Source organism: Pteropus vampyrus, unplaced genomic scaffold (assembly GCF_000151845.1).
Source record: "Pteropus vampyrus isolate Shadow unplaced genomic scaffold, Pvam_2.0 Scaffold4, whole genome shotgun sequence".
Taxonomy (NCBI): domain Eukaryota; kingdom Metazoa; phylum Chordata; class Mammalia; order Chiroptera; family Pteropodidae; genus Pteropus; species Pteropus vampyrus.
Genome location: NW_011888785.1, coordinates 15,750,479 through 15,768,452, shown reverse-complemented (window position 1 = coordinate 15,768,452; position 17,974 = coordinate 15,750,479). Strand labels below are relative to the sequence as shown.

The 17,974-nt window shown below is 35.0% G+C and overlaps 1 protein-coding gene across 1 annotated transcript in view; it reads right to left on the bottom strand.

Moving 5' to 3' along the window:
• Positions 1-10,169: 10,169 nt before the first annotated feature.
• Positions 10,170-17,974, bottom strand: part of LRRD1 (leucine rich repeats and death domain containing 1) — a 15,661-nt gene continuing 7,856 nt past the window's right edge. Inside the window, exons 3-5 of the mRNA XM_011363786.1 lie at positions 13,084-13,245; positions 11,010-11,127; positions 10,170-10,356 (exon numbers count right to left, since the gene is read on the bottom strand). Of these exons, the coding sequence (XP_011362088.1) occupies positions 10,170-10,356; positions 11,010-11,127; positions 13,084-13,245 (467 nt within the window). The remainder of the gene's footprint in view (positions 10,357-11,009; positions 11,128-13,083; positions 13,246-17,974) is intronic.

Genomic DNA, 17,974 nt, shown 5'->3' with positions numbered 1-17,974 from the left:
GCTAGGTATTGTAGGCACTAAGGATACAGCAGTGACTGAGAAAACTGCAAAGCTCTCTGGGAAGGAGCAGGAATATCCATCCAGTTGTCTGCTGGACGCCTCTGCCCAGAGACCTAACATTCATCTCTCACAGTCAGTAAATGGTAAAACTAAACTCGTTATCTCTGCCCACCTGTCTGTCACCCTGCCTCTCCTGAATGCCTGTCAAGGAAGGGTACTACTATCCACCTCATTGCCCTCCTCCTTCATGCCTCACATCTAATCATTCACCAAATGCTAAAATTCCACTAGTTTATTTTAAGTTTCTTCATTTTTATTAGGTCAGGCCCTAATCATTGCTTGCCTGCACTGCTGCAACAGTATCCTACCTGGTCTCTGCTTCCGTGCTTATCTTGATCCTCCACACTGCTGCTGTTTCTTATTTCACTAAAGCTATGTTGTAATCATCTCCATAGGTTTCCTCTCTTAGAAGATGAACTCGAGAAAAGGGATCATAGCTTTATGTTCTGTGTTTATCCTAAAACCTATCATAGCAGTTCTCAAGTTGTGGTCCATGGCCCTCTGGGGATCCCCAGGACCCTTTTTGGGCCTCTACAAAATCAAGACTCTTTATAAAAATACTCTTATTTGCTTTGTTACTGCTGGAATTTGTACTCATGATGTAAAATCAATAGTAAATAAAACTTCTGGCACCTCAGCACGAATCAGTGGTAGTCATTTTTCTATACTGCCATGCACTTGCAATAGAAAAAAAAGTGCCTGTTTCACTTAAGAATGTCCTTGATGAAACTGTAGCATTAATTTTATTAAAGTTATTAAGTACATGATTCAATGAATCAGTATTTTCAATTACCAATGCATGATGTTACAAAATCATGCATGAAACATCCATTCAAAGTACAATTTAGAGCAATAAATTTTTACAGAATACAAAAAGTTCATTGATATAGTTTCCAATTGTACGTTATAACTAACTTTTAAGATATTATCACTTGTGAAGAATATCTATAATTATCTGAAAATTTTAGTAATGCATAAACACAAATAAAAAATAAATGTATATTTATATAAACTAAGAGTAATTGCTTTTAATGAATAACTACTAATCATATGGCATAAATTCTTATATATGTATATATGTATGTACATACTTAAACAAAGCTTGGGATTTGATAAAATGACTTAATGCTCTGTTAGGTAAAAAACCTATGATTTAACAATTAATTCCATTTATGTTTTTAGGTTAACAAGATTCTGTCTGCCACTGTCAGTAACAAGTATCAAATCTGTGTTCTCATTATGTTTGTCCAGTGATTTGGCAGTTAGTGCTCATGGGTTTAAAGTATATTATGAAGATAAGTGATGGTCATATAAAAGGACCATTGCCTAGTTTAAAGTAGTCAAAGCAAAATCTTCCAGGATGAAAATGGAAGAATCGCCAGGACAGAAGATACTGTTCATCCTCTTATCTCAAATCTAGTCCTGAGATTCACCTGCTTATTAATCATTAATGTGTAATAAAATGCTGGAATTAATAGGCTTTAATGTTTTATCACTGTGTGCCTAGACAGAGGAAAGTCCCTTAAATCTTCTTAGAAGATGAGACTACAAAATCACTATAGGGTTAGAGATTAATAAAAGGAAATTAAATGTGAGAATAACAGGAAACTAGGCCTGAATGGAGAGTCGGGCACTACAGAATCCCTCCTATTTTCTGTGCTCTACCTCTTTGCCAGAAAATAAATTAATCTGTCTTGTTTGTAAATTAAAGAGAAAAAAGTCCACTAAGAGACAGGAGTTGACATCTTCCATTCTAAACCCCTTTCCACTCCCACAGATCCATTACCCCTTAACCACAGAGAGGAAAACTAAAAAGCTCTTGAACCTGAGGGTTTTTATCTAGAAGTTTGGTACAACTGCATTTGGCATCAAAACCTAAACTAATTAGCGGATATTTATAATCTGTGTTTATTCCATGTGGTGTGGGTACTCATGTTTCACTATGGAAATACTGTTTGATAATGGGTGGCACCCCAGGTTGTGCTGAGGGTGTTAAAAATGTACAAACTCTGCATGTTTTTCCTTTTTAAAATGTGAAAAAAAAAAAATCTGATGGAAAAAATGACCTATTCTGAGGGTTTCAGATAGCAATCATGGACTTGAATGTCTTCTCTATATGATTTAACAATAAATTTTTTAGTTTATTCCCTACTTTCAATAAGAGTCCCTCTCTTACCCATAGAAATATCACATCAGATTTCAGCTTACCTCCCCAGGACCATATTATCAGAATGCGTCACACCAGGTCTAATATCACCATAAGAAATACACAAATACAGTGGCAGGGGTAATTACTTTCTAAAGCGCATACTAATTTAAAACATGAGTTTGGGGTTTGTTTGTTTTTTTCTTTTTTGTTCTGAAACAACAGAAGCCTTCTCACAGTTCTGGAGCCTGGAATACCCAGGTCAGGGTGCTGGCTGATTCAGTTCCTTGCAGACTGCTGCCTTCCACTGTCCTCACATGTAGGGACAGGAAGCTCAGGTCTTTCTTCCTCTTCTTATAAGGACACTAGCTCTTAGGACCTTATTTAACCTTTATCATGTCACAGGCCCTGTGTCCAAAAACAGTCACATTGGGGATTAGGACTTCAGCACATGAATTTTTATCTTGATTACTGTTCCTTTCTAGTAAGTTCGAAGTGAGAAGTATGAGTCTTCTGACTTGGTAGGTCATTTTCAAGATTGATTTGTCTATTAGGGGGTCCCTTGAGTTTTTATATGAATTTTAGAATCAACTTGTCATTGTCTGCAAAAAGCTAGCTGGACTTTTCATAGGGACTGCATTGAATATAGATCAGTTTGGGGAGTCTTGCCATCTTAACAACATTGTCTTGCAATCCATAAACACAGAGGTCTTTCTGTTTATTTAGGTCTTCTTTTATTTCTTTCAATAATGTCTTCTGTTTCAAGCCTTTCACTTCTTCTGTTAAATGTCTTCATAACTATTTTATTCTTTTTGATGTCATTATACATGGAATTATTTTCTTAATTTTATTTCAGATTGTTCTTTGTAATTATATAAATATAAGTAATTTTTATAAATTGATCTTGTATCTTGCTATTTAACTGAACTCATTTATTCATTCTAGTAGTTTTTTAATAGATTCATTAGGATTTTCTAGGTATAAGATTGTGTCATCTGCAAATATAGTTTTATTTATTCCTTTCCAATATGATACCTTTAATTTTTTTTCTTGCCTAATTCCATGGCTTGAAGCTCCAGCACAATGTTAATAGAAATGGTAAGTGCAGATCCTAGAGGTGAAAGGGTGTTGCAGTTTATCAAATGACTTTCCGTGTCTATTGAGCTGATCATATGGTTTTCTGTCCTTATTACTATGTTACTTAGATTGATTTTCGTTTGTTAAACCAACATTACATCATTCTTGGAATAAATCTCACCTGGTCATGGTATATAATCCTTTTTAATGTTGTTGAGTTTGGTTTGCTCATATTTTGATGAGGGCGTTTGCATCTATTTTCATAAGGGATATAGACCTATAGTTTCTTTTCTTGTGATTTCTTTGTCTGGTTTTAGTATTACACTAGCCTCATAAAGTGAATTGCGAAGTGTTTCCTTCTCTTCTGCATTTTGGAAGAGTTTGTGAAGAATTGGTATTAATTCTTCTTTGAACATTTGGTAGAATTCACCAGTGAAGCTATCTGGACCTGGGATTTTTTTTTGGGGGGGGAGTCGGGTTGGGTGGGTGGGTGGTTGTTGATTAACAATTCAATTTCTTCTTATTAGTCTATTCAGATATTCTATTTCTATCTTAGGAATAGCTCTTCCTAGGAATTTGGAATATATCTATGTTATCTAATTTGTTGTCATGCAGTTATTCATAATATTCTCTTATAATCCTTTTATCTCTGTAAGATCTGTGGTTTCCTACCTTTTGTTCCTTACTTTAGCAATTTGAGTTGTTTTATTTTTTCATGAACAGTATAGCTAAAGGTTTGTCCTTTTTTTTTTTTTTTTTGGTCCATTTTGTCGATCTTTCCAAAGGCCAGTCTTTGGTTTTGTTGGATTTCTTTATTGTTTCTCTGTTGTGTATTTATCTCCATCCTAATCTTTATTATTTCCTTCCTTTTTCTAGCTTTCAATTTAGTTACTCTCATTTTTCCAGTGTTTACTCTCATTTTTCTAGTGTTATTGTTACCACCGGTGTTGTTCATCTTCCTTTTCTGTTAAGGTAGGATGTTAGGTTATTAATTTAAAACCGGATTAATTTTTTAATGTAGACATTTACAGATATAAATTTCCCTCTAAGTTTTCACTGCATCTCATAATTAAGAATTTTGCTATGTTGTGTCTTTATTTTTATTCTTCTCAATGTACTTCCCAAAAGTTCTCAATTTCCCTTTGATTTCATCTTTGGCCATTAGTTATTTAACAGTGTGTTATTTAATTTCCACATATTTGTTTAATTTCTCATTTTTTGTTATTGGTTTCTAATTTCACTCTTATTTTGACTATATACATACTTTGCATGATTTCAACACTTTTCAATTTATTGAAGCTGGTTTGATGACCTAGCATACATATGTTCTATCCTGGAGAATGAATGTTCTGTGTGCACTGGAGAAGAATGTTTATTCTGTTGTTTGTTGCAGTCTTCTATAGTACTTGTTGGGTCAAGTTGGTTTATAGTGTTGTTTAAGTGCTCTTTCTTTGTTGATCTTCTGTCTAGTTTTATCTATTGTTGAAAGTGGAGTATGAAGGATCTGCCTGTTATTGTTGCATTGATTAAATTGTCTCTTCAAGTCTGTAAGTTTTCACTTCATGTATTTTGGAGGTCTGTCGTGCTTATATGTTTATAATTTCCTTCCTAATGGATTGATTATTTTATCATTATTGCCTTTTAATATTAAACTTTATCATAGAAAAGTTTTAGCTTGCCACCTTCAAACCAACATGATGACAGTTCCTCAATTTTAACTCTACTCTGAGGTGTAATTTCACTATGGTTACTGCCAAAGCTCCATTCCTACTTCATGAAGGAGGAACCAGATACACACAAAAGAAACACATAGCGCAGGAGTGGCAGCAAAGGTGATAGTAGTGGCTATGTGGGAGTGACTAAGGATGTGACCCTTCCATAAAATAACTGGGCACTAGAAGGCAGAGTAGTTATTCATACATACTGATTTCGCTACTTGGATATTAGCTAGGAAGTATTTTTGAAGAAAAACAAAAATGTTTACTGCAAGAGAATTCAGGGGAATTCAAGGGAACAACAGGAATCTGTCTCCCAACCTGGACAGCAATTGCACTGGCGGAATCTGATATAACAGTTTTGGAGCCCTGGAGTCTCTTGAAGGCTTTCAACTTCTAAGAGAAGCTTTGGTGATAAATTGCAGTTGATTTTGGTCAATTTCAGCTCTTAGTACAGTAGCAGCTACCCAGCCCCCACACCGCCCCCCCCATTGCCAATCTACTGGCAAGGCAGCTGTGCATGTGATCCTGGAGCAGCCTGCTCACAACCTGCAGGAGCCAAGGTAGGCAAGAAGGACCCTGTCCTCCATATATTGGGGATCTGCCCTCCTCTTACTGGTTACTGCTTCTGAACACAGGTACGGAAAAAAGGTGAATGACCATTGTTGTACCTTCCACAATTATTGCAGGCCCCCCTTCCTTGAAGTGACTTTAAGGGGATTTAAAGGGCTGGTGCCCTTCCCTCTGCCCTGCATTTTTCTCTTTTTTCTCTTTTGGGAGCCAGACATTAAAGAATAGAACAAAAACTTAACAAAACTACTGTATATGTGAGGAAAATTAGAAAGTGAGCATACATGCTCAGGGAAAGACTCAGAAAGACCCTCGAAGAACTTAAGTTTATATACCAGGCCCATCCTCATCATAGACAGCCTGCAACAATCAGAACGAAAAACAGCAAACCTGATTTCCAGAGTTACCACATTATTAGATTCAAATGTCCATTTTTCAACAACAACAACAAAAATCACAAGGCATACAAAGAAATAGGAAAGTATGAACCATTCAAAGGGAAAAACAAACAGAATCTGTTCCTGAAAAAGACTTGATGACAGATCTACTAGACAAAGACTTTAAAACAGCTGTCTTTAAAAGCTCAAAGAACTAAAGGAAGATGTGGAGAAAGTTTAAGAAGGAGTGGTAATTGGCTAAAGAAACTGTGGTACATATATACAATGGAATATTACTCAGCCATAAAAAGAGATGAAATACTGCCATTTGCAACAACATGGGTGGACCTTGAAATAATCATACTAAGCGAAATAAACCAAACAGAAAAGGTTGAAAATCACATGGTATCACATATGTGGGATACAAACCTAAAACCTAAAAGCAACAAATGAACAGGACAAACAAACAGAGACTCATGGACATGGACATTGGACTAGTGGTTACCAGAAGGGAGGGGGGAGGAAGGAGGGAGAAAATAAAAAATAAAATGTTAAGAAAAACTTATGTATGTGTAATATGAAAAAAATAATAAACTGGCATTTAAAAAAATAAAATACAAAAGAACTGGTATTCTTCTTTAAATGTTTGATAGAATTACCAATGACACCATCAGGTCAAGGGCTTTAGGATGAACAATGTCCTTTTGCCAGGATGTTTTTTTCTTAAATTTGCCTTTCTTCATCATCAACAAGAGTTTTGAAAATAAGGTTAGGGATAAAGAAAGCTACTCACTTCTAAAATCTATCAGTCCAAGGTGTGAGTTCATAGTATCAACCAAGCCAATTGGACTCTTTCTAGAATAGCTAGAGAAATCAACTTTTTATTTATTTTTATTATAAACTACCAATAGGCATTCCCTGTCACAGAGAAAAACCTGAGAAAATGAGGCTAAAACATAGACAAAAGCTGAGACAAGGGAATAGCAAAGAATCTTGAGTTTTTTAATGTAGTGATGAAATAAAAGTATTTCTTCTTTAGGAAAAAAAATTTTGTTAAACCTTTATTTTCTTTTTTAGGATTGGAGTTTAACTTCTTAACAGTAAAATTTATTAGCTAAATAAAAAACTAAAATAAATTGTCTCCCCCAGAAATGCAGTTTTCTTTTGGCAACTTTTCACAAGCTCTTCTCAAGAAAGTAAAAATTCTCCTAGTGCAAATAAACTTATTAGTTTACTTCTCTTTTACACAAGTGAAAACTTTAATTGACTTTACTCCTTCTAATGTTTGTGAAAAACTGTTTAGCTAAATTAGATGTCACAAAATAACTTGTGAAAATTAGAGATGGTTTTTAATTGAAAGATTATGTTGTTATTGTTTTTATGCAACAGTAAGCTTCCTAAGCTTTTCATAAAGGTACATTGTATTCAAAGACTCTAAAAACTGCAGTAGTTTTATCTATCCTACTGTTCTCTTCCTACTACAGTAAAATTTTAATAAAATTATTTTTAACAGTTTTTGCCCCCAAAGCCCAAACATGTTGCAATGTTTTTTGTTTTGTTAAATTTTTCTTCCTCACAGTTGACCCTAAAGCTAGTTTTACAAGGTCTTCTCTGGCTTTAGTTATGTGAGTAGGGTTTCCTTTTAGCTTAACTAGATAGAGTTTTTATTCTTTGCACCTGAAAGGGTTTTAATAAAACTACTTGCTTGGTCTCATCCTCCATACATAGGGCTTTTTCCAGATCATCAGAGAGTAGCTATGACAGCAGGATTCTAGATCTTGGGTCTTAGACAAACACCATCACCCTGTTTCAAAATGACTAACCTTTTTTTAATCCCCATAACCCTGAAAAAATATTATGATCCCAATAGTAGCACTATTAATGCCACACTCAAATCTCCTAGACGTGTTTCTGATTATGTTGTAGGTATCCTAATGTATGTATCTACATCTCTCCACCTTACAGCTTTCTCTTGGCTAGCCTGGGGCAGGCAAGTAGTGCTACGGAACCCCTAGAAGCAGCCCTTAGCCATGATGAAAAGAAGTCGAAGAATAAATATTCTAGCTTCCTCACTCATTGGATTGAATAACTCTGAGATGTGTTCCATACTTTCTACCAAAGGTCCCCAGGGCATGAAGTTCTATTTGCCCACAATTAAAAACCGCTCACTTCCTTCTCTTTCTTACTTCTGCACTACTCTTTTCGTAATTCCTGGGATCACCTCCCAGTGAAATGTTGTGCACCAAAATCCTTTCTCAGGGTCTGCTTCTGGGGAAAACCCGATTTCAAATACTTCATTTTGCAGCTTAGGAAACTGAGATTTGGAGAGGTTAAATAACTTGTTCAACATCACACCTGTATTAGATGTAGACTCTGCACTTCAAACCCAGGAATTTCCTAGATCCGGGACCCATACTTGCCTCTCTGACACATGGCTTCTGAAATATAAGCATTTATACACATTAGATAATCTATTACTGACTAAAATGCAACTGACATTCAAAGGTTTAAATTTCTGGCTCAACACCAAAAGGCCCTATTCATGATCAGATCTATGCATCTCTTACCAACTCATCTCCTATCTTGCCCCACAAACCTTTTTCATTTACTGTTGCACATTCCTGTGCTTTTGCAGTTCTACAGCCTCAAACACCTGTTGGGTGTGGGCTTTGATTTTACCCTGCTCTCAAGCTAAAAATTACCTTGTTGCTTTTTCATGTGGCAGAAGACTAGACTCCTAAATCAGAGACAAAGGACCTTATGGCCACATAGCAAGCAGCATAAGCATCTGTATGTTTGTATTGATTCTCCCTTGCCTTCCAAGTCTCATGGGGCAATGCAGTATGGACCCAAATGGATACCTCATGTGGTGGGTTTTTATCATAGTTAAGAAACATCGAACTTGAAGAACTCACCATTTTATAGCACTGAGTAAGCAAGACTGCTCTTTACCCTGGAGAGAAGCATTACCTTATCCCTCAAGGTTGTTCACTGCAAACAAAACCCCAAGAAATGGCCCTGGTAAAGAGTAGTCCAAACTCTTCACTTTTCATGTCTGAAACTAACAGTTCTTCAGGATTCATCAGTTTTTACTCATTTACACTGACCTTGGTTTCCATAACTTTGAATAGGAGACTTAATACAAGTAGTTAAGAATATTCTAGACATAGTGCACTTTTTGTTACTTTATAAAAGTTTTCTGTTTGAAAGATATAGTAAACTTTGTGATGTGAGACCAAATTAAAAGAATTGATTTAGCAGATTTGTTTTAAACCGTGCATATTTTATTGTCTTTGTTGTTTTGGAAGTGCAGTGCAAAATATTGGGTTTACAACTATAACACCTAGGTCTCTAATACTGTTTTTAAACTTTTTCCAGAAGGGATAAGAGTATAGTAATGTCCCCACTTAATGTCGTCAGTAGATTCTATGACTTTAAGCGAAATAGTGTATAACACAAGCAATTTTACCATAGGCTGATTGTTATAAATGAGTAAAGCGAGTGGAAAGTAAAGAGTTCAGAAGTACTGTTAGTTTCAGACATGGCTGGTGTGATGGGTAAATTTATTTGTCAACTTGACTGGGCTAAGGGATGCCCAGATAGCTGGTAAAACATTATTTCTAGGTGTGATGTCTGTGAGGGTGTTTCTGGAAGAGATTTGCATTTGATTCAGTAGATGGAGTTAAAGAGATTCACCCTCACTAATCTGGGCAGGAATTATCCAATCTTTTGGGGGCCAAATGATCCAAAAAGGTAAAGGCAGGGCAAATTCTTCTTGAGCTGGGATGTCCATTTTTGCTGTCTTTGGACATTGGAAGTCCAGATCGATTCTCAGGCCTTTGACCTTGGACTGAATTATACCACTAGGTTTCCTGATCCTCTGGCTTGCAGACATTCAGATTGTGAGACTGCTCAGCCTCCATAACCATGTGAGCCAATTCCTATAATAAATCTCCTCTTAGATATAGATAACAAACAATTTTTAAATGGAATTTAAAATTGAAATAAAATTAAAAATAAAATTCAATATCATAATTCCAGGGCAATAGAACAAATACACAAAAATGTTTTTAATGTTTTATTATGATAACAGAGTGGTAGCCATAAATTGTCATCTCTTAGGAATGCATGAAGAGAGACATGACATGCAATTCTTTTAGATCCAGTTTCAATTATATAAGTGTATCATAAGTTTTCAGTTTTTATTATGGATAGATACACCATTCAGAATTTAATTGCACATGTAAAAAGTTTTAAAGCTGTTATTTTGTCCATAATTTCATATGCTCCTATCATAGTTAGTGACCGAGTTAGTTGATCTCTTAAAGCAGCCGTGGTTAGTGACAAGTTGTTACTTTCCATTTTCCACCTATCAAGTGCTTGGAGGACTCTCTCACTTAATGAAACAGTGCTGAAAAATTTTTAAATAATTATTTAAGGAACATTGTTTTAAACTATCTAAATATTATATATCTAGGTTTTTAAACCAACTTACCAGATTGAAGTGAGGATTAAATTAATTGGTAAAGCTAGTTCATTTAAAATTTTAGCACAGAGTCTAGCACATAGAAAGTAAATGTTACCCCAATCTCCTCTGCCCCACCCCCACCCCCGCTTGCTTCCTTGTAGAAAATCGATAATTCAATTAACATTCGATTCTGAGAGATTTACTCAAGACCTCAAAACAATAATTATAGATATTTACTATAAACCAGTACATTACTACTACAGTACTACATGCTTTATAACTTGATCACGTGATAGCTCTCTTAGGTAAATATATCCATTTTACCTATGAAGAAACCGAAGCACACGGAAGTTAAAGGACTTTTCCAAGTTCACAAAACCAGTTGGAATTTAAAGCCAAGCAATCTGTCCTCAGAGCTCTTGCTCTTAACTACTACATATACCAGCATGGATCCCAAATGTATAATAAACTAAAATCAGTCTTTTACAGCAAATTAGAGTTCATGTTAATGTGAATATTTCACAACCATGTAATGTTAATATTACATAATATTACATGAGAATAAGCTTATACCACATGTTATCATTCATACATACCTTTTTGTAGACATATCAGTTTCTGAGATTGGCAGGTTCAATTTTTGACACAAAAATTGAAAATTTGTTTCAGTGATGTTGTTGGCAACTATCTTGAAGATCTTCTCTAAGATTTTCTCTACATTTGAACATAAAAGAAAATTTAGGCCATCACTTTTGAAAATCATATTTTATTTTGTTAATATTATATCCAGTTTCTTACTTCTGTGCGCCTACCAAATATATATGTCAATTAAAATTGAAGTGTAAAATGCAGACTTAATATATAAACTGGCTTTTTAATATGCTTCTTTATGTACCATCTTGAGAAGCCAAGTTCACATCTACTATAAATATTGTATATATATATATGCATATTTTATATTCAAATCACTCATTTAATGAATTGTTGGTTAGATATAAGTAGAAAGTTTTTAGTTTTAAAAAAAAGCTTTTAGCTAATTTGAACTATAGTCATTTTTTTTTGTTGGCCCAAGGTACTTTGGAAATTTTTAAGAACGAGTGCTCTCCCCTCCTCCTCCCCCACTCCCTGCCCCCATAATCATCTCAAATATGTTCTATGCTTTCTGGGTTTTTTAAATTTTATTTATACCAATAATTCCTCAATCTAGATTATATGCTAATGATATAAATAAAAAACAATCTTCTAAGTAAAACTTTAAAGAAAGGACCCCATGTTCTTTGTTAATTGCACAATAAATACATCTTCCATGATGACTTCCTCTCTACTCTCTCACCAAGCCTGCAGTACGAAGGCCCCTTTAGCATAAAGAAAGGACATAAATGTCTGGGATCCTCTTGTTTTTACTGACTTTGGCCTGCTTCCGTTGCCTATTGTACTGTCCCAACAGAGGCTAGAACCACATGAATCCTCCGTCCTCAAGAACTTGAGTAACAGAATTTTAGCAAGGAGGTTTAATCATAAACTTGACAGGCCTTCTCTAAAGTACTCTTACCTAACAGGAATTATTTATGGAAATAAAAACTTTATACTAAAGCAATAAAGTTACCACAAAATGTCCCTTTTTTACGATAATAATTGGCAGAACCGACTTGCATAGCAAGTTGAAAAAATCAGCTACTACTGTGGCTTTTAATTTTATCTCTTAGGTTTTTTCCATCAGTGAGTCCTGAGTCTTGCCAAAGCTTCTGAACAGTAGCCAAGTCTATTGATGTATATTGTGGCTTACAGAGGAGTGTACATTTTAAGTGACCATCTCACTAGATTGTGAGATTATACTGATGTAAACTCCTGATTACATAGACAGGATACATGATAGAATAAAGTTGAAGGACAGTTTTGAATATTTCCTTTCTCCAAATCTGGAACAAGACTTATTAATTTAATACTTCTTAAATACTGCATTAAATTGGGAGACCAAAATCTATATCCATTCTGAAGATTAACAATGAACAACAAAGTCAGAGTCGCAGGGAAAAGCTTAGTTGTCAGGAACCCAGCCTCAGGGAAAGAATTGGATGGTGAAACTTGCCTACCACAGACTTGGAGAAACCAGTCCCCATGTGCTTCAATGGAACAACATTTAAAGAAAATGGACCTACTCTCTGAAATAATCAGGGACAACCAAAGGAGCGCTTGAGCACGAAAGGAATGAAGACTGCTTAAAGATTGCAGATAGATGATCATACTGGGCCCAAAACTGCCTGGCATCAGTGGAAAGGATCTATGGACTTCCTTCAAGGCTAAATAATAACTTTTAGATCAACTACATATGGTGATACAGATCAGAACTGGTGAAGAAATCTGTGTGTGGATTCTCTGAGTCTGGGCACAACCATGATGAAAAACCTATTGAAGGGTATTGAGAACAATAGATGGGAAACAGCCCACCCCTCTGCTTGGATTTAACTGTTTTCAATGGTTCAGTTTGTATGGGCCTAGATTAAATAATTTGAATTATCAGAATAAACTCCTAACTTCCTGATTAGGGAAGATGATAAATATTTTAATGTCTCTGCCATATTGAAAGCCTCTAATTAAAGCAAACTATCTTTTAATTTACAGATGATGCTAGAAAATAACTTGCAAGCTAGTCACTCATTCATCACCTACCGTCTCTTTCATCTGCCTTCTGTAGATAGCGTGCAATAGTATACAATTGTTTTCCTTTACAGATTTCCATTGGAGGTCTCAGCAAAGGGTTATCATCAAAATTTATATCCTTCAGTGAAAAAAGGTTATAGATACCACTAGGCAGAGCTGTAAGGTTGTTTCCTAGTAGAAAAATAATATAATTGAATTATACCTTTCTGTAAAAGAAAACTATGGAGACAAATAACTATATATAGGGCATCTATTGCAGGTATCTCACTGACAAAGTACCAAAGAACCCTCACAATGCTGGCAAATCATAAGTAAGAACCATAGGTTCTTACTGTCACCCACTTACTAGGAGTGAAAAGAGAGAAATATAGAAACAGCCATGGGTTCCTTTATCTCATAGAGGAAGGCAAAATGAGATAGGAACTTTCCTCTCAAATACAGGAAAGGACTTTACAGAGTAAGTGTAATGGTAATTTTTTAAATTAACTTTTTATTTGGAATAATTTCAGATTTATAGAAAAGCTATAGAAATTGTAGAGAGTTCCTGTATACTCATCTAGTTTTAGTTTCCCCTAATGTTGTCATCTCATGTTACCGTTTTACATTTGTCAAATCTATGAAGAAACTAACACTGGTACATTATTATTAAATAAACTTCACACATTTTGGATTTCATTAGATTTTTCATTAATGTCCTTATCCCGTTCTGGAATCTATTCCAGGACAGCACACTGCATACTATTATGTCTTCTTCGTCTCCTCTGGTCTTTGACAGTTTCTCAGTCTTTCCTTGTTTTTCATGATGTTGACAGTTTATAGTTGTACTGGTTAGGTATTTTGTAGAATAGTATTTAATTTGTGTTTATCTGACTTTTTAATGATTAGACTGTGGTTATGGGTTTTTGGAAAGAATACTACAGAGATGAAGTACTGTCGTCATATCACATCAGGGGTACCTGATACCCCACGACATCACTTGGGATATTAAACTTGATCCCTTGGCAAAAATAGTGTCTGCCAGGTTTCTCCAACATAATGTTTGGATTTTTTTTTCTTTCCTGACTCTGTTCTTTGGAACTGAGTTACTAAGTCTAGTCCACCCTTAAGGGGGGGATTAAGCTAATAACAGTCCTTCAAAATACATGAAAAAAGTTGACAAAGCAAAAAAATATGCAATTTCACAACCAGAGTTGTAGATTTCAACACCCCTCTCTAAGCAATTAACATAGCAAGATAAATGTATCAGTAAAGACAGGAAAGTCCAACAAGACTATCAGTCAACTTGACCTATGTGATATTCATAAAATGCTGTACCTAACACTTGCAGAATATTTTAAGAATAAATGGTATGTTTATTAAGGTAGCCTATGTGCTGAGCCATAAAGCTAGTCTCAATAAATTTAAAAAGATTGAAATCACACAGTTTAGCTGACCAAAAGGAAACAATTGCTTTCCTACTAAATGTTCATCAATAGCAGAATAAATAAAAGAGTATATTCGCATAATGGATTATACATATAGTATTAAGAGTGAATGGTCTACAAATACGAAGAATAATATGAATGAATTTCACAAACATAATGTTGAGTGAAAAAATCCAGAGAGAAAGGAGTATGTACTTTATGATTTCATTTAAGGCACCCTATTGAAAATCATGATAGTGGTTAACCTTAGTTGAGAGAAGGAAGAGAAATAATTTGGAAGGGAACAAGAAGGGGTTACTGGGAATGTTCTGTTTCTTGATCCAGGTCCTGAAATATGGGTTTATTCAGTGTGTGAAAATTTGTTGAGCTGTACACTTACAGTATGTACTTTTTTAAAATTGAAATATAATTGACATAACATTTTCCAGTGCATAGCAATGACTTGATATTTGTATATATTGTGAAATGATCACTACAGTAAGTCTAGTTAATATCCATCACCATTTTTTCTTGAGATGAGAACTTTTAAGATATACTCTTAGCAACTTTGAAACATATAATAAATTATTAATTATAGTCATCATACTGTATATTACATCCCCATAACTTATTTTATAACTGGAAATTTGTGCCTTTTGACCCCCGTCACCCATTTTGCCCACCCCTCACCCCCCACACCTCTGACAACCACCAATCTGTTCTATCTATGAATTCAGTTTTTTTTTTAATATTCCACTTACGAGTGAGATCATACAGTATTTGTCTTTCCTGACATTTCACTTATCATAATGTCCTCAAGGTTCATCCATGTTGTCACAAATGGCAAGATTTCCTTTTGTTTATGTAGGAATAATATTTCTGTGTGTGTGTGTGTGTTTGCGTTTGTATACCACATTTTCTTTATTCGTCCATTCATCGATGGACACTTAGCTAAATAATGCTCCAATGAAAATGAGGGTGCATATACCTTTTTGAGTTTCTGATTTTGTTTCCTTCAGAGAAATATTCAGTAGAATTGCTGAATCATATGGTAGTTCTATTTTTAATTTTAATTTTTTGAGGCAAGATGTACTTTTTTGCTATATACACACACACACACACACACACACACACACACGCATACACATACACACACATCAATAAAAAGTGTTTGAAAATACTGGCAATAACAAAGGTAGGAGAGAGAGGCTGTTACATCAGTCCATAAACAGTGGTGATATTCAAAATATGTAACTGTTTAGCACAGGCACTGACCGTAAGAATGGATGTCAGCTGTAAACAACAAATAGCTATACTGCATAACTAGCTGTCTTGCAGGTAGGATATAATGAAAGCCTGCATGGATAGCATTATCAATGTAGATCTGTATAGAGAACTGTGAGGTTCTTCTCCTTGAGAATAACTACAAGCAGCTTACATGTCCATCTACCTTCCTTTCATTTGGTATTTTGGCTCCTTGGAAGAGAAGTGCTAACATCTGTTAAAAACCTACACCGCATCGATTTTTGTGCTTAGTGATTGATCACTTAATGCTCACAGTCCAAAGAGTTTATATTATTATTTCCATTTTCAGATTAGGCAACAAAAGCCTAACATTAAAAAAGATAACTTTCTAGTGAATGATGGAGCTAGAATTCTAAGGTCTGTTTTACTCCAAAGCTTATGCTATGAGAAAAGAAAGGGATTAATATCTAAATGTCTTTCATTGGTATAATGTTTCACATTTGTCAAAATGTTTTCATAAGTTTTGTTTAATTATATTCTCACAACAACTGTATGGACAAGCAGAAGTTTAGCTTTCTTGTCTTGCTGATGAAAAAACTGAGACTCAGAGAGGTTGTCTCCCTAAATTCGCTACAGTTAGTGACAGAGGGAGTTTATTCACAAGATGTCTCTTTTTTAAAGATGCCTTTTGTTTGAATAGTGCTTTGACAGTATGCTACCTGCTTTCAAAAATCTCATTCAGTCACAAACCAAATCTATGACATGGGTATTCCTATTACCTTCATTTTATAAATGGAGGAAGCATTAAATTACAAGACGTGAATTCAGCCCTTCTAACTTCAAATTCAGCAATAAAAGTTGGTGACCATGGGCATGCCAATTGTTTAGCAATTGTCTTTTACCTCCAGACCTACCTCTGGTCTTCTTGACTGTTTTTCCTTGAGTGTCACCCCAGCAACACTCTTTTGTCCCACCAGCAGCAGTTCTTTCCCATTGGAACGACATAATTCAGTTTGCTGTTTTCCCAACACTTTGTCACACACAAGCACACATACCCCAGTCCCATGCTCAGAGAAACCAGCACCTGCTAAGCAGTGCTCCATCCTCAGATGTGCGGCCCCTCCTCCAAACTTTTACATTTTAATAATTTCAACTTTACTTTATTCCCTCAGCCAGTGTGTGGTTATTGCTCTCTGCCATTGCTATCCTTATGATAATCTTTCACTTATGTAGTTAGTAACATATTTGGTCATTAACTAAGGCATAGTTTCTGTCTCCTGATTGGATCTGACTGATATATTTTTCTAATTCCGATGCGGACTAACAGAGAGCTGACTAAACTTGGAGCAGAGTCTATGCTCTTCCCATTCGCTGTCTTGATTCTGTAATAGAAGGCCTCCAGAGAGTTATGATTCTAGTTAGGGGTTGTGTTCTCCAGTGGACCAGGAGGCTCTGGTCAGCCTTTGTTTTTTTCATGTACAAATAGTAGGTGAGTGGAGTATGTCCTGTCATACACTTGGACAAATAAATAACCTCCCTAAAATACAGTAAACCTTTGCCATAACATAAAAGTGGGACCGAAAAATTCAATTGCAGAGCTGAATTATTGTGAGTTATTGCAAAATTAATGAAATAACTGATGTGTACCTGCACAGTCAGCTTACAAGGAGTCCTATGGACTCAGGAGACAAATGCCCATTGCATTATTCTAAGTATTGATGCATTCTAAGTATTGATGCAATAGTTTTACTGTACTATTGGTATCATGATAACAAAAAGATGAACTTTGTTTTTAATCTGGAAATCCTCTAAATCTAAGACAACTCTAGTTATAAATGTTACTTCCAATGGAAAGATAGAATTTTATAAACTCAACTGGTCTTGTGGTTAGCTAGTACACAGCCTCTATGGAGATCAATTTACCTGAATCTAGTAACGTTGAAGATGTATGTACCATGTGACCCAGCAATTTTACTTATAGCTATGTGCACTAAAGAAATTCAGGCAAAAGTATACCAATAACATGTACAAGGATGTTTTTAGTAGCAAACAAATTGAAAACAATTGTCTATCAACAAGATAATGGGTTTCTGTTTAACCATATAATTGAATATTATACAGCATTTAAAATGAGTGAAATAGGTCTATATATATTTACATGGATTAATTTTAGAAATATAATAAATGAGGAAAACAAGTTACAGAATGGTAAATTACATTCTGTAGTATAAGATTTAATAAAGTTAAAAAAA